The following is a 24,139-nucleotide window of genomic DNA, read 5'->3' on the forward strand; positions in this document are numbered from 1 at the left end:
TACCTCCTCCGGGTTATTTACCTGCTTGCCCTCTACGTCTCGGAGTGTTGGTATAAACCTATTCCCTCCCCAGGTCTTATTAAGGCGAGCCAACAGCTTCCCAGATTTATTACCATGTTTGTGAAAAGAGAAAGATCTATGGAAGAATTGTTTCTTTGTTTTCTCATGGATCATTGTATTCAGAGCTGCCAAAGAGGCTAGCATGGCTTCCCTAGTCTCCTGTGAGGGGTGTGCTATGTGTGCCCGCTTCGTTGCTTGATATGCGGCTTCTAGGTGTTTCACTCCCTGAGCCAGTCGCTTCGAACGGGCACACATATAGGCAATTATGTCACCTCGAATCACCGCTTTGGAAGTCTCCCAGAACAACCTCGCTTCATTCATATGGCCCCCATTTGTGTCTAAGAAGTGTGACCACCGTTGTTTCAAGTAATCTTGAAAGTCCGTATCATCTACCAGATATCTGGGAAACCTCCATACATGGTGGCGCAACCTCGCTACTCCCAACTCCAGTTCAATCCAAATCATTGCATGGTCTGAAACCTCCATCACTCCTATCTCTGCCCGTGGTATTTGGGGGAACAAAGTTGAGGATATCAGTATGTAGTCTATTCTGGACCATGAACTATGTGCTCTTGATAAGTGTGTGTAGTCTTTAGATGTAGGATGCGTTAACCTCCATGGGTCTATGAGATCCAAGGCGGTGGTCAAATATCCCAGTCCCTTTCCGGACCCATACGCTGAGCTGACCTGCGGCCCCGAGCGATCTTGTGACCCATCCATGACTTGATTAAAATCCCCGGCCACTATCCATGGGGCGTGACCGTATTGGATTCCTAGCCGGACCAGGTGTTGGAAAAAGGAATGGTCATATACATTAGGGCCATAAGCATTAAGCAGAAAAACTTCCTGCCCCATTATGTTTAATTGTAGGAGTATATATCTACCATCTCTATCTTTGCAAATTAGCTTTGATGTGCATTGCATATGTTTGTGTATTAGGATTGCCACTCCTCCCCTTTTACCACCGGAGGACGCAAAGTGACACTCTCCCACCCATCGTTCTTTAAGCTTTTGATGCTCTGCGTCTGTTAATTTGGTTTCTTGAAGGCATGCTATTCCAGCCTGGTGGCGCTGCAACGCTGTCAAGATTTTTGTGCGTTTTATGGGGGAGGAGATACCAGATACATTCCACGATATCAATCTGGGGGATGGTAGTTTAGCCATCACCCAAATCGACCCGATTAACTAAATGATGTGTTTCTTGTATTCTTAGGACTCCCGGGTGCCCAGCCTTCACCCAGCAGCCCTGCGCCTGCAACAATAATGGCATTTGATTAGTTCTCAATAGCCTCACATTCTTACCTGCCCTGGCACGGCAGCAGAGTGTACCCCATGTTTGCTCTCCCACAGGGCTTTGTTGTGGAGATGGCACCGGCTCTGTCCCACTGAACTCCATCACCCAATATAGAGAGCAATTAAATTTGAATCTTTCCCCTAGTCCCTCCCCATCCCACAATACAAGTCTTATCTCAGCTCTTCCCTTCCCTCCATCTTCTCCCAACCCCCCCCACTCTAAGCCAACCCCCCTCCCTAGCGTATTCCCCATCTAATCGTATCTAGTCCTCCTTCACCAGACGCAACCTGATATAAGTCGCGTCTGATGTGGGATCAATGGGTGCCAGTAAAGCCCCGCCCTCCGTCAAACCTAATTAACTTTAACAAATTTCCGAACTTCCCTCCACCCGCTCCAAGCACTCAACAAACCAGGAAACACCTCTCTTGTCTAGCTCGGTGTGTCTGCGAACTAAGTGTCTCTGATGTACATCTATTAGTGTTCCAGTCCTGGTTTTGTCTCTCTATCATCTGAGTACTTCCAGTCTTACATGTTGTGCCAATTCTCTCCAAAAAAGACTTGGCTGTTCAAACCAGCGTAACAGCTGCTCAGCAAAGTTCCAACAGATAACTTTTCATTTCCGAATGTTGTAATCTCACATATACTTGCGTGATTCTCCGCCTTCTCCATACAGACCCGCTAACAAAGGATGTTTTAGTCAGTCCGCTGGCCCTGTAACTTGTTTATTCAGCCATTCCGCAGCTACCTCTGGTTTAGTGAAGACTTTCCAAATCCCATTTTCCATTATTTTTAAAGTAGCTGGGTACTGTAACATAAATCTGTACTTCTTGTCTACCAGGCCTGTGCAGACTGTCGAGAACGCCCGCCGCTGTGCAGCCAGGGCGGCCGAGTAGTCTTGGAAAACACGAATTAGAGCACCATCATATTTAGTGGTATCTCTACTCCCTTTGTATGTCCGTAAAACGGCCGCCTTCTGCGAGTAGTCATGAAATTTTGCTATGACTACCCTAGGGCGCTGTTCTCTCACTGGTCTAGGCCCCACTCGATGGACTCGCTCCAGTCGGATCAGTCTCCCCTCTCCCGCTTCAGGGAAGGTCGCCTGTAGCCAAGTTTCAAGCGTAGGTTTTAGATTGGCATCTGACAAGGATTCCGCGAAGCCCACAAAGCGAAGGTTGTCCCGCCTGGAACGGTTCTCCAAATCTTCTATTCTTTCTGAGTACTCATGCACCATGCGGGTCAAGCGTTCCAGCTCGCCAGAATGTTCCTGGTGCCCCTCCTCCACCTCAGCCACTCGGGCCTCCAACTCACCCGTGCGTCGCGAAAGTTCTGAGGTCACCGCTGCTATGCCTGCTATCTGTGTTGAGAGTTGGTCAAATTGTGGAGCTAATGCCCGCACAACCGCCTCCGTGAGTTCCGGAATGAGCGCTTCTGCAGTCTGGCAGGGAGGGGAAGGTGTCGGCGAAACCGGCGCCATATTGGATTCGCTAGCTCTTACTCTATCTTCCTTTTTCTTTCCACTTTTCGCCGTTTGAGCCATCAAAGATCTCGTAATATACTTGTCCATATGATAAGAAGGCGCTTTTGAGCTGTTTTAGGTGTTCTCAATGGCGGAGATCGCCGAGGAAGTTGATTTTCGAGCGAGGCTTTGAGCAGCTAGAGTGAAACACGTCCTCTGCCGCTCACTGCATCACGTGACCCCCCCTCTGCAACCTTTTTTAAAAATCGGTGTTACATTGGCCACCCTCCAATCTTCTGGTACCATGTTTGATTTTAAAGATAAATTACATATTACTAACAATAGTTCTGCAAGTTCATTTTTCAATTCTATCACTACTCTGGGATAAATACCATCTGATCCAGGTGATTTGCTACTCTTCAATTTGTCAAATTGCCCCACTACATCTTCCAGGTTTATAGAGATTTAATTCAATTTCTCTGACTTGTCAGCTTTGAATACCATTTCTGGCACTGGAATCGCTCCCAAATCTTCCTTGGTGAAGACCGAAGCAACGAATTCATTTAAACTCTCTGCTATGCCTTTGTCTTCTCTGCATGTCCCTTTTACCCCTTGGTAAAAGGGTACAACTGATTCTTTTGGCAGCTAGCAGTCCAACCAATTCTTTTGCCGGCTTCTTGTTTCTAATATACCTACAAAGAAATGTTTTTACTATATGTTTTTGCCTCCAACGCATTCTTTCTTTTCAAAGTCTCTCTTTGCCTTCCTTATCAGCGCTTTGCATTTGACTTGCCATTCCTTATGCTGTTTCTTATTATTTTCAGTCAGATACTTCTTCCATTTTCTGAAGGATTTTCTTTTAGCTCTAATAGCTTCCTTCACCTCACTTTTTAACCACGTTGGCTGTCGTTTGACCTTCCTTCCTCCTTTTTTAATACATTGAATATAACTGGCCTGGGCTTCCAGGATGGTATTTTTGTACAGCATCCATGCCTGATGTAAAAGTTTTGACCTTTGCAGCTGCTCCTTCAATTTTTTTTATCACCATTCTTCTCATTTTATCATAGTCTCCTTTGAAAGTTAAATGCTAACATATTGGATTTTCTATGTGTACTTATTCCACAGCTGATATCAAATCTGATCATATTATGATCAATGTTATCATGTAGCATCATTACCTCCTGCACCAGATCATGTGCTCCACTAAGGACTAGATCTCTTGTAGGCTTCTGTACCAGCTGCTCCATAAAGCAGTGCTTGATTTCATCAAGGAATTTTACCTTCCTAGCATGCCCTGATGGTACATTTACCCAGCCAATATCGGGGTAATTGAAATTACCCATTATTATTGTGTTCCCCAGTTTGTTAGCCTCACTAATTTCTGATAACATTTCTACATCTGTTTGTTCATCCTGGGCAGGTGGACGATAGTACACTCCTATTACTATCCTTTTCACCTTTACACATGGAATTTCAATCCATAGGGATGACAAGATGTGTTTTGTGTGCTGCAGAATTTTTAGTCTATTTGATTCAAGGCCCTCCTTAACATACAATGCTACCCCTCCACCAATTCGAACCACCCTATCACTACGATATAATTTGTACTCTGGTATGACAGTGTCCCACTGTTTATCCTCCTTCCACCAGGTCTCACAGATGCCTATTATATCTAATTTTTCATTTAGTGCAATATATTCTAGCCCTCCCATCTTTTTTCTTAGGCTTCTTGCATTCGCATATAGACATTTCAAACTATTTGTGTTGTTCCTATTTACATCTTGCTCAGCAGTTGACGGTGATAATTTGCAATCTTGAAAATCTGTCTGCTTTTTATTTACAGACACATGGAGGGGCATAATTGAACGGGGCGCCCAAGTTTTCCTGAGGGCGTCCTCGCGAAGGGGCGGGGAAACCTGTATTATCGAAACAAGGTGGGCGTCCATCTTTCGTTTTGATAATACGGTCGGGGACGCCCAAATCTCAACATTTAGGTCGACCTTAAAGATGGTTGTCCTTAGAGATGGTCGTCCCCAGTTTTCAGTGATGCCCATCTCAGAAACGACCAAATGCAAGCCCTTTGGTCGTGGGAGGAGCCAGCATTCGTAGTACACTGGTGCCCCTCACATGCCAGGACACCAACTGAGCACCCTAGGGGGCAATGCAGTGGACTTCAGAAATTGCTCCCAGGTGCATAGCTCCCTTACCTTGTGTGCTGAGCCCCCAAAAACCACTCCCCACAACTGTACAACAGTACCATAGCCCTAAGGGGTGATGGGGGCACCTACATGTGGGTACAGTGGGTTTGTGGTGGGTTTTGAAGGGCTCACGTTTACCACCACAAGTGTAACAGGTAGTGGGGGGGATGGGCCTGGGTCCGCCTGCCTGAAGTGCACTGCACCCACTAAAACTGCTCCAGGGACCTGCATAATGCTGTGATGGAGCTGAGTATGACATCTGAGGATGGCAAAAAATATTTTTAAAGTTTTTTTTTAGGGTGGGAGGGGGTTAGTAACCACTGGGGGAGTAACAGGAGGTCATCCCCGATTTCCTCCGGTGGTCATCTGATCAGCTCGGGCACCTTTTTGAGGCTTGGTTGCAAGAAGAAAATGGACCAAGTAAAGTCGGCCAAGTGCTCATCAGGGACGCCCTTCTTTTTTCCATTATCGGCCGAGGATGCCCATGTGTTAAGCACGCCCCAATCCCGCCTTCGCTAGGCTTCCAACACGCCCCCGGGAACTTTGGTCATCCCCACGATGGAAAGCAGTTGAGGGTGCCCAAAATCAGCTTTCGATTATGTCAATTTGGGCGACCCTGGGAAAAGGACACCCATCTCCCGATTTGTGTCAAAAGATGGGCGCCCTTCTCTTTCGAAAATGAGCCGAATGGTCTACTATGGTCTCTACTGCAACCTCACTATCGAGATGCCCTATCTTCCCTGTTTTGGTGATATCTTTGAAAGATACCTTGTTCTGAACCATGTGCTTTAGAACGACTGTTGGCTTCCCTCAGTTTCTAGTTTAAAAGCTACTCTATTTCCTTTTTAAATGCCAATGCCAGAAGCCTTGTACCACCCTGGTTAAGGTGGAGCCCATCATTCTGGAATAGGCTCCCCCTTCCCCAGAATGTTGTCCACTTCCTAACAAATCTAAAACCTTCCTCCCTGCACCATTGCCTGGTCCCTGCACCATTGCCTCATCCATGCATTGAGTCTCCGGAGCTCTGCCTGTCTCTTGGGCTGTGCGCTTGGAATAGGGAACACTTCTGAAAATGCTACCCTAGAGGTTCTGGATTTGAGCTTTCTACCTAAGAGCCTAAATTTGGCTTCCAGAACCTCCCTCCCACACTTTCCTGTGTCATTGGTACCCACATGTACCAAGACAGCCGGCTGCTCCCCAGCACTATTTAAAATCCTATGTAGGTGACGCATGAAAATTAATTGACTTGCTCTCCCCTTCATCAATAAGCATTTGAAGTATGAGTGATCAACTTTCCTCTACTGGTTACTCAGCAGTATTTTCGTCTATAATAGGCTATATATTTTAGTTTAATTGTTTTGGCTGAGATTTTTACGTTTTTTATTTTAACTTTATGCATGTTTTATTGTAATTCACGTAGGTTTTAGGTAGAATATAAATTAATGAAACAAATAACAATTCCATCTCTTAATCGTTTGTCTTGATGTTTTGACTAATTGGCTTCTTCATCATAAATTGTAGCTTCATGCACTCAAATCTGAACCTATTTGCTTCTAAAGAACCAAAAAGATCCCCTCTGTTTTGCCATCAATTGGGAGTGCTCACATTTATTTAAAAGATGCAGTGTCTACTCTTGGAATGGTTATTGATAATCCCCTTACTTTTGGTCACTCACCAGCAAGAACTTCCATTGCTAATTCCTCTTTTTGTTAAGGGGAAGGGATCATAGCACAGTTTTAACCATTGTTCCACTCTCTGAAAGGACAGAAAGTAGGCTCTCTCTTTTTCCCTCTGACTTCCAGGCAAGTCACAAAGAAACTGTTCCTTGCAGCTCACCTTCTAGAGGAAACAGCTCAGTTTTCCCTCCTTTAGTACAGATGCTGGGCCTTCCCGCTACTCCTCTCAACTATGTATCCACCAGCTCCCTTCAGCCTTTGTGATCTGAAACAAAGCTCCTGTTTCTTCCCTTCTAAATCAGCCACATACCTTCCTTTCGTTCTAGTTGACTTCCAAAGTCAAGGAGAACAGAGCAAAGTGAAATCCCAGGTACCACCAGGGGGTGCCATTTGTAGCAGGTTCATTAGTCGCAATCCTCTGATACAAGTTCAGGAAGGAGGATGCTACATACTCTGCAGTTAAACCTGTACCCAAGCCCACTTAGCACCAAGAAAATACGATCAGGAATCCCACCTATTGTGTGCACTCTTCAAAATACTTCCACTGATACACATACACTGGTGGCAGAAGTGAGCTGAGAAATCAAAATTGTGATTTAGAGATCTTCATGGGATCAGAATTTAATTAAAACCTCTCAGTAAAGCCCTAGGATAGCAATCTGAATCTGAAATTACGATATTTTGAGTCAATCTCTAATACCTTGGCTTTACACTTATTGCTTTAATATATTGCTTCACACAAAGAACTGATTTGTATAATATATTGCTGGGTCTTCAGCAATACAGGAAACTCATGCTCCTGCTGCGCATGTTCAACACATTCAGGCATGTGTGTAAAATTTGCTAGTGGCTTCAAGGCTTACAACAACTTTCTGCAAATATTTGGGTCTTACCACAAATTGAGAACAGTTTCAGAAAGCTGGTGTTGAGTACATCCCAGAATAATGCTGCATACCAAAGTCACTGTTCTAAAAATCTAACCATATGCGGTAGGTATGCTTCAGTGGGGAAAGGTGCAGGTAACAGAGGAATATACTTATAAGTGGTGGAGACAGAAGCAATAACTGAGTTCAAAAAATACCTGGATGAAGGGACAAGGGAAGAGGATACCTAGAGGCAAAGAAGTGAAGAGAAAGCCAGCAATCAACGAGTCTACGACATTGTTCCAGGAATGAAATCTGGCAAAACTATATAGGCCTTTTGCTCTTATCTGTAGTCATCTGGAATTTTTCTATGTTTCAATTATGCTCCTTGTAGATTAAAATAATTTTTTTCTTTTTCTTTTGCCCTTTCTCTTTTTGTTGGCTGGAACTACAACTTGATATGAGAACTTTTTCCCCATATAAAAGTTGATTACTATCTACAGAACTGTCCAGAACAGTTTATAAGATGCTAGTTATTGTCACTTGCTCCCTTGCCTGACCAGTCTGCATCACAAGTAACACAAATTTACAGAGGTGCATAATACATATAACACATTTGCTTGCACTCATGGCAACAGAATGATCATGGAAGCCATACATCTACTGTGGAATTGTATAGAGCTTTTCAAAGGCAATAGCAGTCAGATCTCACCTCTCCATATCTCCATCCCTACAAAAGGGAAGCATCCTGATAACCTCCACAACAGAAAAGATTCCTCAAAAAGAATGACATCTTTGAGTTTTATGCTATCACTACACTTACATTTTACAAACTTAGGGGGCTTTTAGTAAGACAGCTCAAGTTATCTGCAGCAGGGCTCGTTTTATTCTTACGGGCCCTGCTGCTGCAGATAACTCGAGCTACGCTTTAGTAAATGATTTTTCTGGAGCCATATGGTAACCCTAGACAAACTAATGATTTTCAGCTGCATCCTTTGGATAATGCTGCTGAAAATCGATGACTGGCCCTAGTCAGCAGCACTTATCCAGATAACAAATGTGATATAGGCTGTATAATCAAGTATTTTTAAATAGATAAATAAAAATAAGCACCTTTGATTCTCCGGCCAACAATCTCGACCCCTTCAGCACACCCAGATGCAGTAAAGGGCTTAGAACTTCACTTGGCTTTTATGGCTGAAACTACAAGAATATCATTTTCATGCTTTCCTCATATGATGTGATCTTAAAGGAATCCCATCCTTTAAGCACAGGAAGGGTGCTACTTTTTTATATCACTTCTCTATTAGTTCAAATATTCCATCACTGTCAAGAGCTGGGTTTCCTTTACCAAACAAACTGAAAATACACAGTTGCTTCTAAGGCAATAAGACATCCTTAAAGCCAAAGCAAATCCCTTCAAACTGAGTCCCCGGAGATATGAACCCCCATAACCACTGAATAATTATTGCAAACACCATCACCACTGAGTATTGTGGCTGAGGTTTATTTCCTCTTTAGAATGGATAACTTTCCAAAACATGAATGAAAATACATTGTTATGTTCCTTGCCTGTATCAGATTTGTTGATCTGAAGCTTACATATTATCCAGAGTAGCATGAAATAGCCATCCATAATGTACCTAATGGCCCCTTTCTAGCAAGAGATTTTCAGGCATTATGCAGTATCTCATTCCTTTCCACTGTACAGAAAATATTCCAAAACCAGTTGTGTAATCAATTACACAGGAGGTCCAGTTGCTAATGTTGTGTATGCTTGCTTATTTTGTCTGAAACTCTCAGGTTAGAGGACAGGATCTCTCCCATCTCCTCTCCATATTCCCTATGTCCACTAATTTTTTAAATTAAAAAGTGGCACAACACAATGCCTTTTACTCAGTGTCATTAATCAGTTCCTTGGGAATGTTGAACAGCAACAGAATTACTGTCTCCATACTCATCAGCAATACATGCGAAGGCCCATTTTATATAGAATATATTGGATTTGAAATATCCAGGTCAGGATGTGCTCAATTCAGGCAGTATTTTACAAAAGGCTCTGCTGAAGGGGAGCCTTTTGTAAAATACATATCATGATGTGCAAGAGTGAACGTGTGTTTCCTGATACGCACAGTAGGTGCAGCCATTTTACAAATATACACATGATAAAATGAGCAGCACAAATCCAGCAGTTTCCACATGGAAGTGAGGATTTCACAATTTCCACATGGAAGTGGTGCCAGTTCCAGGTACAGCCATCCCATTTTAAAAACCTATCCATATATGTGCAGCCAATTAAGTAATGAGACCACAAATCTTTTTTTTTTCAGTCTGGAGGTGGAAATAAACAGAGGATTAAGGAAAAATACTCCATTCAGCTTTCATTTAAAGTTCTAGCTGAAATGAGAATGTTTCAAAAATTTGTGTGTGCTTTTGAGCTGGTGCAAACCTTATGGGGAAATTTATTCCATATATGTGTATTTCCTTTGTAAAATATTAGATTTTTGGTCTACTGAAGCCACACACCCATCACATCCCCTTGAAATCTCTGCATGGTGTGGATTTCTACATGTACATTGTGGCTTTTAGAAATCACCATTCACATGTATATGCCATTTGATCTGTAAATGCTGCTATTTACACATGGAGATGCTTCTAAAGCAGTCTTGTCCAACCCATGGCCTGCGGGCCAAAACTCGGCCCACCAACTTAATTTTTCTGGCCTGCAATAGCTAAGTAGAGACAAAGATTCCTCCAATGAGATCCCTGCTTCCCTGCCGCAACAAACTGAAAATACATAGTTGCTACTAACTGTGAGCTTGAGCCCTGCAGCACCAGAAGTTTGGGTTGGTCCCACGGTTTCAGGTCCTGCAAGACTTGATACCATGAGACCAACCCAAACTTCAGGAGCCACATGGCTCAAATTTGCAGTTAGAGGAGTAGCGGCAGGGATCTCATTGGAGGGCTTAGCAACTGAAACCAGGTGAGGCACAATGAATTCAACTAAAAGAAAAGAGGACTCTTCATTTTTTTCAGCTTTTTTCCCCCTCTGCTACTTTATGCTCAATTGATATAAAATGAAATGGGTAAAGGTGTATGTGGGGGGGGGGGGGGGGGGGGGGGGGGGGGGGAGAGAGAGAGACAGAGAATGGGTGAAGGCGGGGGGGGGGCACATATGAGAGACAGAGAATGGGTGAAGGCGGGGCACATATGAGAGAGAAAGAATAGGTGTGGGGGCACATATGTGATTCTCAGAAAGAGAGCATAAGTGCACGTGTGCACATGTGTTTTGGCCCTCTCAGTGTTACAAAGTATAAAATGTGGCCCCTGATAGAAAAAGGTTGGGCAATCCTGTTCTAAAGAAACCACCAGTAACTCATACAATCATATCTTAAAATTGCTCTACTGTTGTCAGTGAATAAATTAGTCATTATTAATATGTATAATACTAATTGATCTACTATTGTTACCATTCTTAATTTCTCAATGTACATCTGAGTACTATGTTAATTGGTCATTTGTATATGGCATGATCTGCTAATTATATATTGTTAAACAAATGAATAAAAATACATTGAACTTAAAAGTAATCACCACAGTGTCAAATAGGACATTAAAACTGTACCAAACTATGCACTAAGCATGGCATACAGTTATTCACATACCAGTATTTGCCCTTTAGGTATTTTATATGTATTTTGAATTTGTCCATTTTCTTTATTTTTAGCTGCAGAGAAAGAGAAAACAAATGTAGAAAAATTATTCTTGTGTTTTTAGCCTATTCTTGTCACAATGGGAATTAAATGCAAAAATATTTCACATTAAAAAAAAAATAATATTCTTTTAAAAGCTTAAAATAAATTGGTTCTTTATGGCATGGCCCTCATTTAACACTTCATTCATCTGATATAACATGCAAATAGACATTTCAGTGAAATAGAACAGAGCCCAACCGAACCCATGATCTTTGATTTCTGCCAAAACTGAATCTGCAAATGAAGTTGGCTGCTCGGTTTCAACAGAAGCGAAAATGAAGCCAAAATGGTGCAAGAAACTGTCCTCTTTCCTCTCTTCACCCCTGATCACTGTCCACCCCCCCTCATCCCACCTGACCACCCAGCCCTCCCCGGGCCTACCTTTGGAAGCCCTGGTGGTCTAGTAGCCTCTTCAGGAGCAGGAATGAATCCCACTTGTTCCTCCTCCATGCTGTTGCTCCTGACACAATGGCTGCCAAGACTTCTCGTGGCAGTCTCATGAGACTGCCGTGGGAAGTCCTGGCAGCCATTTTGCGATTGGAACCAGCACAGGCAGAATCATGGGAAGTCTTAGCAGCCATTGTATCGGGAATAGTGGCACAGGGCAGGAACAAGTGGGTTTGTTTCTGCTCCTGAAGAGGCCACTAGATCACTAGGGCTTCCTACAGTAGGCTTGGGGAGGGCCTACAGGTGAGACAGAGGAAAGAGAATAATCACGGGGGGGGGGGGGGGGGGGGGGGGGACTGGGTTTCGGGTGTCAGCTGAAAATGCACAGGCATTTTTGGCTAAAACCCAAACCTGGATTTCGGTCTGGTTTCAGTGCCAAGTCCGAAACTGATATTGAAATTCGGTCAACCTCTAAAACACAACAGTTAGTATAGTGTATTAGTAACAGTTAGTATTAGGGTTAGTATTAGTGCAGAGGTACTAATAACTGATATTTCTTTCACCATTTTTAGAGAGCTGTTGATTTGTTTCTTGATTTTCAGTATCAGCACTATAACCACCACAGACATAGCATTCAGTTAATCAACCACTTAAGTAGATCTGGCATTTCCCAGGATCACCAAGGATGTCAGAGCTCTCCTATAAACCCAGCTCCATGCTAGTCATCCACTGTGGCAATATTCATTGGAAATGCATCCATGGTTTATCACATCGCCCAATTTGTCTGTTCCCCATGAATATTGATTAAGCTCTTAGTAGATGCACAGATTTCCAAACAATCCATCTTGAATCAGCCCTTGAGTTAAAGTCAAATTTAAATAAAGGAGTATGGTAATATGGTATTACCATTACAACCCTGCTCAGGGAACAATACAATTCAACTCATTTGGTCAATCTGACTCAAGTTCCCCTTTAAGAATGAGTGGATGTACTTACAAGGCATACTGGTTTGGTGATTCACAGCTTTAGTCCACACCCCATCTTCTGAATTATCTTTCACTCCAAATTCATATATTGTGTTTGGTTTCAGGTTTTCTATTAATGTTTCCGTGGCTGGGCAGAGCTGGAAGTGCCATTTCTTGGTCTTATCTTTTTCTCTGAAGCGAACTGTATAGAATCTGTTCAATAAAAGGAAGGACTGGAAGAATTAATTACTCTTTTTCCCATGGCACATACCATGTTCAGAAATACCTTTTTAAATAAATGGTTAGATTCCCAGCATCATAGAACCCATTCAATTTCCAGTAAGACACTGGCAGAGAAGGACCAACTGGTTCACCTTCTTTGCCTGCCTACTATGCTGTTACAGGTTCTTCATGATCAGTGATCTTCTCAAAACTACTAGAGTCACTTGGGGGATAATTTTATAAACGGCTTCAGCATGTAGAGCAGCATCTTTACACACTCAAGTAGGTACTTATAAAATTGCTCCAGCATATAAAGCAGAGGTGGGCAACCTCGGTCCTCAAGGGCCACAACCCAGTCAGGTTTTCAGGATTTCCCCAATGAATATGCATGAGATCTATTTGAATGCACTGCCTCCATTGTATGCAAATAGATCTCATGCATATTCATTGGGGAAATCCTGAAAACCCAACTGGGTTGTAGCCCTTGAGGACCAAGGTTGCCCACCCCTGATACAGAGTATGGGGAGTAATTCTATAACTGGGTGCCTCCTGTTAGGGATACAAGTGACATGCTATGAGCACCTCTTCTATGATGGCATCTGTGCACCGTGATCCCATTATAGAATACTAGTTTAAGACATTATTGGCATGCCTAACATTTACACACCATCAGTTATACCAGCTAAGAGATGTCACAACTGATGGAGTGCAAATATGTAAGGGCACACATGATTTCACGCATAACTGTATCTGAATTTCATGCCAATGCTCTATCTGTATGCCCCCTTGCAGTTGCAAGCATAGCACTTACATGCACCCTTATAGAATAGCACTTAGGGAGCTTACATACAAAATTGCTAATTTTCTTAGCATTTACGCATGCATGACACATTAACCCCCGGTTTCTACAAAAGGCATGGTGAGTAGTGCACGTTAAATTGGGTGCATACCCCATTTACGCATGGTACTTAATTGAGTTACAAACCAATCAGTGATAATAATTGGCCAATAACAAGAAGCAATCACTAATTGTCAATAATTGGAATTTACAAGTGCGTCTTTTTAGGCATATTTTAAACAGAGGTGCGTGCAAATTCTAATGCGTGTAGCTGAAAAGGGGATGTGGCCATAGGAGGTGTGTGGGAATGTTGGGGGAGGGGGGCGTTACTCGAATTTACACATGTTGTTATAAAGGGAACGTGCCTACATTTAGGTGTGGATATTTGCACCAGGTTTTCACTGGCGTAAATGGTCACTCCTAAATGTAAGTGTGTTCTCTGGCTCAATGTGATTCTCTACACAACATGACTAACTTTAGGTACATTATACAGAATAGCACTAAGTACTTTCTTGGATGCGTCTAGATTTTTGATTCCATTTACAGAATCTGGCCCTAACTGTGGGTGACTGGTTACAGAACTACCCTTCATATCTTCAAACATGCAAAAGGGTAAGACCAGGCCCGGCTTTGCCTGTCTCTTTTGAAGTGCAGCTCTCAGCTTACACTAACAAATTAGGGAAGCAAAAAAAATAGAATCAGAAACAAAAGAAAAATAGAGAGTTTGCAAAACTTGAAAAGAAAAGAAAAATAATATAAAGCCAACTGAACAATAAACAGTGTTTGATGCCAGAAAGAATTGTAGTCTAAAGGGCTGCATGGAGAGACTGGCTGTTCTGCAATCATTATCATGTCTGGCAGTCACAGTATGAGCTTTGCTCCTGGAAGAAGGATACCATGCACAGAAGATGCTACGTTTGCTGCCAAACATGTTTTTTAAAACTTAGTATCACTTCATAATACTTTAATTTTTTTAAGTGCACCAACAGCTTCCAACAACTAGGACAAAGGAAATACATTAATCAGTGAATGAAAAAAAAAAGCCCCCTTTGGTTCCTTGCATAATTCTCTTTCAATGCAGGGATCTGTACCAGAAAGTATTATTTATTTACCAAGCCTCACCATCACAAGCCACGTGACAAAAAAGGAGGAATATAAAAATAAATTATACCAGGAAAGAAAGTCATTCAAGCTATCCAGAACTATCCAGAACTATCATATCACCCCTCTCCTCAAGTCGCTTCACTGGCTCCCGATCTGCTACCGCATACTGTTCAAGCTTCTCCTATTGACCTTCAAGTGCACTCAATCTGCAGCCCCCCATTACTTCTCTACCCTCCTCTCCCCGTATGTTCCCACCCGTAACCTCCGCTCTCAGGACAAATCACTCTTATCTGTACCCTTCTCCACCATCGCTAACTCCAGACTCCGCCCCTTCTGCCTCGCATCACCTTATGCCTGGAACCGACTTCCCGAGCCCATACGCCATGCGCCCTCCCTGCTCATTTTCAAGTCCTTACTCAAAGCCCATCTCTTCTCCCTTGCTTTTGGCGCCTAACCACCCTCCCCATTCATGTTACCTACACTGACTACATAGTTTGTAACCTTTAGATTGTAAGCTCTTTTGAGCAGGGACTGTCCTTCCCCATGTTAAACTTGTACAGCGCTGCGTAACCCTGGCAGCGCTATAGAAATGCTAAGTAGTAGTAGTAGTAGTAGTGAAAAGGCACCAGAAAGGGGGTAAGAAAAGATGGCTCCTGTCCCAAGGGTTTGAAGTCTAAGAAACATATGAAAACACTGAACAAGCTACCTGGGATGGATATAAATCTGTTAATAGTGTCATTGTGGGTATGACAAAGACCAGAGGCTGTCATGAGGTGACGATTCTAGTGATAGGATTCTTAGAAATAGTGATTTGGAGCTGAAAAGAAGTAGGGATGTGCTATCACTTTGAAGTGACATAACTAACAAGACTTGTCATATTGTTTTGTGTCAATTTCCCCTCCAAATCAACATACAAAGTCTAAAAAAAAATAATTTTGTCCTTCATGTTGTTTTAACAGTTGCTACTTTTAAAAGAGCATGCTACAGAAATATGTGTGTTGTAAGAATAAGAACTGTATGCATGCAACACGAAATGAGTGAAATACTTTTCAAAATGAAAGAGAAAAAAAACAAAAAAGAACTGACGTTTTTACTAGAAAGAAGGGGTTTTGTGACCCAACAGAGAAGGTTATCCTAATTGCAAAGCAGTGGAAGGAGCTGGTAAAGAGGATGAAACAGCACTGTGGGGATGTTTCATGTCATTTTTAACCCAAAATGACAAGAAAAAAATAAAAATTGTATTTTTCATCCTGTGCCATCAATAGTATGCACCATTGCACAAATAGGTGCCCTGTTGATCAATAGTGCACACTAATTGTGACCTGCTGAGCGAAAAGGTGTCAAAATAGAGTTACAAATAACAGAGATACAGGCTATAAAAGTATGAAAGGGTAGCTTTCATTTTGAAAGTTGTGTACTATAGGGTCAGTAGAATGTGACTATCCTGCTTATTTTCGAAAGAGAAGTGCGCCCATCTTCCAACACAAATCGGGAGATGGGCGCCCTTCTCTCAGGTGCGGCCAAATCGGCATAATTGAAAGCCGATTTTGGCCACCCTCAACTGCAGTCTGTCACAGGAGTGGCCAAAGTTTAAGGGGGCATGTCAGGAGCGTAGTGAAGGCAGGACTGGGGCGTGGTTAACACATGGGCGCCCTCGGCTGATAATGGAAAAGAGAAGGGCGGCCCTGACGAGCATTTGGCTGACTTTATTTGGTCCATTTATTTTCAGGACCAAGCCTCAAAAAGGTGTCCGAACTGACCAGATGACCACCGGATGGAATCGGGGATGACCTCCCCGTACTCCCCCAGTGGTCACCAACCCCCTACCACCCTAAAAAAATTTTAAACGTTTATTTCCAACCTCTATGCCAGTCTGAAATGTCATACCCAGCTCCATGACAGCAGTATGCAGGTCCCTGGAGCAGTTTTAGTGGGTGCAGTGCACTTCAGGTAGGCAGACCCAGGCCCACCCCACCCTCAACCTGTTACACTTGTGGTGGTAATTGGGAACCCTCCAAAACCCACCCGAAACCCACTGTACCCACATGTAGGTGCCCCCCTTCACCCATAAGGGCTATGGTAGTGGTGTTCTTCCATATTGCAAATGCATATCCTTTCCCTATGATCTCATTACTGTAACTTCATATTTCACTTCTGTATCCTTCTACTGAGAAGCAGGGGTATTGTTTTGTTTCACTGGTGCATTTCCTTGGTTTTTGCCTCTTTTCTTTTGGAGTAACTTTTCCAGAAGAAACTCCTATCCCTTGTCACCAAACATAAAAAGCACCTCACTGGGCTTACTCAAAGTACCCATGACCTTCCTTGCATCTTTGTCATCTGTTGCCTTGTTTCTGAACCCCCCCCCCCCCCCCCCCCCGGGCTATTCCCCTCTCAACTTGCCCACCCTGGCAGAATCAGGAGGATAGGCTACTTTACAATGAACTGGCAAGGGAGTGAGGGATGGGAACAAGACAGTGGTGGAGATACATACATATATATATATATATATACTGGAAGGATAATTAAGGATTGAGACAAGCATGGGGAGGGGGAGAGGGGCTTCTTATTTGCCATTGGATTTTGCATGAGGGGTTGAAACAAAATGAAAAATTTTAAAAATAAATTTTCATTTCATTTTAAAAATAAAACTGAATGAAATGGGGAATGTCAACAATGTTTCCTATTTTGTTTGAAATGAATGTACATTCCCACTGAGAAGACATTTGTATTCAGCTTTCTGTTTACTTTAAACCTCAGTTTGTGCCAAGAAACTCTTTCCATTCCCCAAAATCATATTGTGCTTTTCTAAGCATTCTTTTTTCATGTCTGTTAAACAAATTCGCTCCTTTGTGATCCAATTACCTAGATGTTTATATTCTTTAAATTCTTCTAGATTCATTCCTTCAACAAATATTTCTACAGTGCTGGAATTCTTTTTGCTGGCTATCCTAATTTTCATGTCCTTGGCATTTAAAGCTTACTCCACAGACTTTACAGGTGGCCTAATCTATCATTCTGAGACTGTTTTCCTAGTTTCAATATCATTTGCAATGTCTAAGGAAAGTGAAAGACCTGCAAGAGGCTGTTAAAATGGAAACTAGAAATAAAGCAAGAGAAAATGATCTTTATGAAAAATACAAAAATCAAAGCTGAAGAAAGAAATACTCTGAACAGCAAAACAAAGAACTAATTATAACTTATTTAGTGTTATTCATTAGTTAATTAATTAAGGAGGGAAAAAGACCTCAAAAGTCAAAGCAGTGACGCCTTCAAAATCTCACAGTGTCAACATCTGTCAGACCCCGTTTTCATCATTGGTCATAAAAAACCCCTTAATATATTTTCAAACAGATTTGTAGAGTAACAGACAGAGACCACCAGCTTCCCCCATTCCCCCCCTAGCATATCAAGGTTTTTATTATCCCTTTCCATCTATCCCCTCCCAGGGACAGCGTTAGGGGGTGGCAAACAGGGTAATTGCCCTGGGTCCCCATAACATAGTAGGCCCCAAACCTGCCTCAAACTAAGGGAGGCATAGGCTGAAGGCTAGTTTTGGGTCCCCTCCCCTGTTTCTGCCTGGGCCCCTGAATGTCTAACATCTGCTCTGTCCTCTCCATTTGTTAGTTCCTACTACTACTACTTAACATTTCTAGAGCGCTACAAGGTTTACGCAGCGCTGTACAGATTAAGAAAAGGACAGTCCCTGCTCCAAGGAGCTTACAATCTAATGGGTGAAATGTCAAGTAGGGGCAGACCAGATTTCCTGAATAGAGGTATGGTGGTTAGGTGCCGAAGGCGACATTGAAGAGGTGGGCTTTTAGCAAGGCTTTGAAGATGGGCAGGGAGGGGGCCTGGCGTATGGGCTCAGGGAATTTGTTCCAGGCATGGGGTGAGGCGAGGCAGAAAGGGCGGAGCCTGGAGTTGGCGGTGGTGGAGAAGGGTACCGACAGGAGGGATTTATCTTGAGAGCGGAGGTTACGGGTAGGAATGTAAGGGGAGATGAGGGTAGAGAGGTAGGGAGGGGCTGTAGATCGAGTACATTTGTAGGTTAAAAGGAGAAGCTTAAACTGTATGCGGTACCTGATCGGAAGCCAGTGAAGTGACTTGAGGAGAGGGGTGATATGAGTGTACCGGTTCAGGCGGAAAATAAGACGTGCAACAGAGTTTTGAACGGACTGAAGGGGGGATAGATGGCAAAGTGGGAGGCCAGTGAGGAGTAGGTTGCAGTAGTCAAGGCGAGAGGTAATGAGAGAATAGATGAGAGTTCGGGTGGTGTGCTCAGACAGGAAGGGGCGAATTTTGCTGATGTTATAAAGGAAGAAGCGACAGGTCTTGGCTATCTGCTGGAGAAAGAGAGGGAGGAGTCAAAGATGACCCCGAGGTTGCGGGCAGATGAGATGGGGACAATGGGGGTGTTATCGACAGAGATAGAGAGTGGAGGGAGAGGACAAGTGGGTTTGGGAGGGAAGACAATAAGTTTGGTCTTGGCCATGTTCAGTTTCAAGTGGCGGTTGGACATCCAGGTCGCAATGTCGGCTAAGCAGGCCGATACTTTAGCCTGGATTTCTGCAGTGATGTCTGGTGTGGAGAGATAAAGCTGGGTGTCATCAGCATAAAGATGATATTGGAACCCATGGGAGGAGATTAGAGAACCCAGGGAGGAGGTGTAGATTGAGAAAAGAAGGGGTCCAAGGACGGATCCCTGAGGAACTCCAACAGCGAGCGGGATGGGGGTGGAGGAAGAACCCTGAGAATGTACTCTGAAGGTACGGTGGGAGAGATAAGAGGAGAACCAGGGGAGGACAGAGCCCTGGAACCCGAGTGAGGACAGAGTGGCGAGAAGTAAGTTATGATTGACAGTGTCAAAAGCGGCGGATAGTTCTCTCCATCTTCCTTCTCTTTGTGTAAATGTATTGCTTTCTTGTCCAAAAATGGAGTTCCTTTCCTTTTCTGAATTTTGCAGTATGTAAACCCCTCTGCTATGCCTAGTCAGTTAGGGCCCCTTTTACAAAGGCACACTAGCATTTTTAGTGTGCATTAAAATTAGTGTTTGCTAAATGCAAGATGCTCATTATAATCCTATGGGCATCTTAGCATTTAGCACAAGTGAATTTTTAGCGTGCACTAAAAACACTAACATGCCTTTGTAAAAGACTCCCTTAGAGCAGTATAGCAAGTAAAAATAAACTATAAACTTTCCCTCTGTATGTTTATTGTTTAACAACATTACCAAGAATGTGGGGGGGGGGGGGGGGGGGCAACTGTGAATAGCTTACAATATGGGCTGGTAGCAGCTCAGTGTGTCTATGCAAAACACTGGAAGTCCAGTAGATCACCTGTCAAAGAAGTGAATAGAAAATAACTAGAAATCTGCAGAATGAACAGGCTGTTCAGCAACAGAAAAAAACTTACAGATATTTAAAAAGATGGTTACCTTTGGAAGTATGGAAGAAAGCCCAGGAACAGCAGAACATTGTTTATGATAGTGACTTGGTATAATCCCAAAGGACTATTACAAACTGCTACAAGATTAAAGACTTTGAAATTTTAGTGGCATAAGCCTCAGGGAGAGGGGAGGAAGGCTAGTAAGTAGGACAAGGAATGGGATGGGATAAAGTTCTATGTTGTCGATAGAAGCATCTTTGTTTTATTATTTTTGTAAACTTAAAAGTACCAAAGGAAAAAAAAAGGAATAACTGACTAAGACAAAGTAGGGCTTGGCCTCAAAATGCCTTAATGATGAGACAGCTTAATTTAAATGCTGCTCGGAGTTCCACAGGCATTTGAAATAGTGGAGAAACCTTATCAAAAGTTCTTACATGTCATTTTAGTCTGGCTGTAGCATTTTGAAGAGTTTGCAATGTAGCCTGGGGGTAATTAGCTTTTCACAACCCATATAAAAACTAGTACAGTAGCCTAACTCTGTTAAAATACATGCTTGGACTAATACTTTAAATTGATCCTGTTGAAAATAGTATCTGATCCTATGCATTTTTCTTAATTTCCAAAAGGCTTTTTTAAAATTAGAACACTGACCTGATGTTTCATAGACAGTCAATAGTAACTGTATTGTGTTGACATAGTAAGTATACTATATTACTCTTTAAGTAAGTCTCTAAGCATATGAATCCAAAAGGAAAAGAGATACCAATAGCTTTGACCTGTTTTACAGAAAGGTGCCCGAGGCACTGTTTTGTATATGAACATGCTAATTTTCATAGCACTTTATTGCTGAAGATCCATGCTAAAGATCCATAGACTTTAAAAAGTTTTTTGAAAAATAAGAGCAAAAGAGGCTTTGTTCAAGAAATACAAAATAACTCAATGAGAGGATCATGGAAAAGATTATCGGAATAAACTCAAAGAAGCAAAGAGGGAAATATGGCTAGCAAAAGACCTCTTAAAGATTTATTTAATAGATCTTTAGAGACGGGAGAGGTTCTGCGAGATTGGAGATAAGCAGATGTGGCCCCTCTTCACAAAAGTGGAAATAGGGAAGAAGTGGGAAACTACAGACTAGTAAATCTCACATCAGTGGTAGGAAAAATAATGGAGTCGCTGCTGAAAGAAAGGATAGTTAACTTTCTAGAAGCCAACAGGCTACAGGACCCAAGGCAACATGGCTTTACTGAAGGAAAATCCTGCCAAACGAATCTTATTTACTTCTTTAACTGGGTGACCAAAGAACTGGATGAAGGACGTGCGCTAGATGTAATCTACTTGGATTTCAGCAAAGCCTTTGATACTGTACCCCACAGTAGACTTTTGAATAAGCTGAAAGGGCTGAACTGGATAGGAAACTGGTTGACCAAAAGGTGGCAGAGGGTGATGGTAAATGGAATCCGCTCAGAGGAAAGGAAGGTGAGCAGTGGAGTTCCTCAGGGCTCAGTGCTGTGGCCGATTCTGTTTAATATATTCATGGGAGATATTGCTGAAGGGTTGGAAGGAAAGGTTTGCCTTTTTGCGGATGACACAAAGATAGCCAATAGAGTGGATACACTGGAGGGAGTAGAAACAATGAGAAGGGATCTCCAAACGTTAAAAGAATGGTCAAGGGTCTGGCAGTTAAAATTTAATGAATACAATACAATCCTCAGTACTAAATCAGTGAGGATTGTATTGTATTCATTAGAAATTGACTCTGTGGTATTATTGAGTATATTCTTCCAGACTAAATTTATTTGAGTTAAAATTTAATGCCAAGAAGTGCAGAGTGATACACTTGGGATGCAGAAACCCAAAAGAGAGATACCGAATAGGAGGTGAGAGATTAGTAAGCTTGTCTCAGGAGCATTTTTGTCCAAGGATCTGAAGGTGAAGAAACAATGTGAGAAGATGACGGCCATGGCCAGAAGGATACTAGGCTGCATAGAGAGGGGTATAACCAGCAGAAGAAAGGAGGTGTTGATACCCTTCTACAAGTCATTGGTGAGGCCCCACTTGGAGAGTGATGAACTTGGGATGCAGAAACCCAAAAGAGAGATACTGAATAGGAGGTGAGAGATTAGTAAGCTTGTCTCAAGAGCGTTTTTGTCCAAGGATCTGAAGGTGAAGAAACAATGTGAGAAGGTGACGGCCATGGCCAGAAGGATACTAGGCTGCATAGAGAGGGGTATAAACAGCAGAAGAAAGGAGGTGTTGATACCCTTCTACAAGTCATTGGTTAGGCCCCACTTGGAGTATTGTGTTCAGTTTTTGAGGTCGTATCTTGCTAAAGTTGTAAAAAGACTGGAAGTGGTGCAAAGAAAAGCTACAAAAATGGTATGGGTCTTGCATTGCAAACCTTATGAGGAGAGACTTGCTTACCTGAACATGTATACCTTGGAGGAAAGGAGAAACAGGGTGACATGATACAAACGTTCAAATATTTGAAAGGTAGTAATCTGCAAACAAACCTTTTCCGGAGACGGGAAGGTGATAGAATTAGAGGACATGAATTGAGGTTGAAGGGGGGCAGACTCAGGAGTAATGTCAGGAAGTATTTTTTCACGGAAAGGGTGATGGATACAAGGAATGCCTTCCCAAGGCAGGTAGTGGAGATGAAAATGGTAATGGAATTCAAACATGCATGGGATAAACATAAAGGAATCCTGTTTAGAAGGAAAGGATCCATGGAATCTTAGTGGAGATTGGGTGGCAACACTGGTAATTGGGAAGCAAAACCAGTACTGGGCAGACTTCTATGGTCTATGCCCTGATCGTGACCGAATAGATATAGACGGACTAGAGTGTAAATTTTAAGGGGCTTCGATGTTAGCTTCAGAACTTTTAGTACAAAAACAGTGCTGGGCAGACTTCTACGTTCTGTATCGAGAATGGCAAGGACAAATCAAACTCGGGTATACATATAAAAGTATCGCATACCATGTAAAATGAGTTTATCTTGCTGGGCAGACTGGATGGACTGTACAGGTCTTTATCTGCTGTCATTTACTATGTTATTATGTTTTCCAGAAGCTATCTTGTATTTGGAGATGTTCCTAGTAGCAAACTGATCGGGGCAGTGGAACAACTTTTTGGTTGATGGTCAAACACACCAGCCACACTCCCAAGCTATGTTGTTGCTGAAGCTGTGTGGGCAAAATACAAGTGGAGTCATGGCCCTCATGGCCCATCCCATTCTGCTATGTTTCTGGTTTCTTACCTGTCATTGGGACAATTATTCATCACAGTCCAATCATGTTGTGGATTTATGAGGACACCCCACGACAGGAAGACGGATGTTGGCGACAAGGTTCCAACCACAACTTGCAGAGGCTTCTGACTGTTTTTACCTGGGTAAGAATTATAAAAAAATGTAATAAATTCATTATAAAAATGCTATTTGTGTGGGGTTAGTGAGCAAGGAAGGGAAGAAACATTATTTTCAACTTGAAATGGAAATGTGAACCCTCTTACTCCATTGTACAATACAGAAAGAAGTTTACCTACAGTTATTTTCATTCTCCTCTGCTACTGTAGAGAATTCAGCTGCCATGTGAAATTCTCATAATCTATTATGCTGTCAGGTAACCAGGCCCTTATTTTAGCAGTATTTACATATGTAGATTGCATACCATGGTAGGGGTGAGAACAGGGAGTGCAGATTCCCCATTTTACAAGGGAAACCAAAGGGATAGAAATAGAATACACATCAGCCCTTACCCCTACCTCCAGGTATGCACAAGTGCCTGCCTGAAGTGGGAAATGTAAATACCAAGATCTATCTCCTCACAGATAACCCCCCAATAGTGATCCTCTTGGCCCTCACTAAAGGCATCTGATCCTATCCCAGTCCTCTTCCCACAGCCAACTGAGTTTCCCAGCTGCCCTGGATGAAAA

General features: G+C 42.7%; 1 protein-coding gene across 49 annotated transcripts in view; it reads right to left on the reverse strand.

Annotated features, from left to right (window-relative positions):
* Nucleotides 1-24,139, reverse strand: part of ABI3BP (ABI family member 3 binding protein) — a 477,114-nt gene that overhangs the window by 325,008 nt on the left and 127,967 nt on the right. For all 49 annotated transcript variants that reach the window (XM_030204105.1, XM_030204134.1, XM_030204107.1 and 46 more), the window contains exons 4-6: nt 23,463-23,592; nt 12,686-12,867; nt 11,213-11,274 (exon numbers count right to left, since the gene is read on the reverse strand). In XM_030204105.1, the coding sequence (XP_030059965.1) occupies nt 11,213-11,274; nt 12,686-12,867; nt 23,463-23,592 (374 nt within the window). The remainder of the gene's footprint in view (nt 1-11,212; nt 11,275-12,685; nt 12,868-23,462; nt 23,593-24,139) is intronic.

The sequence above is a fragment of the Microcaecilia unicolor genome, chromosome 5, assembly GCF_901765095.1.
Source record: "Microcaecilia unicolor chromosome 5, aMicUni1.1, whole genome shotgun sequence".
Classification (NCBI taxonomy): domain Eukaryota; kingdom Metazoa; phylum Chordata; class Amphibia; order Gymnophiona; family Siphonopidae; genus Microcaecilia; species Microcaecilia unicolor.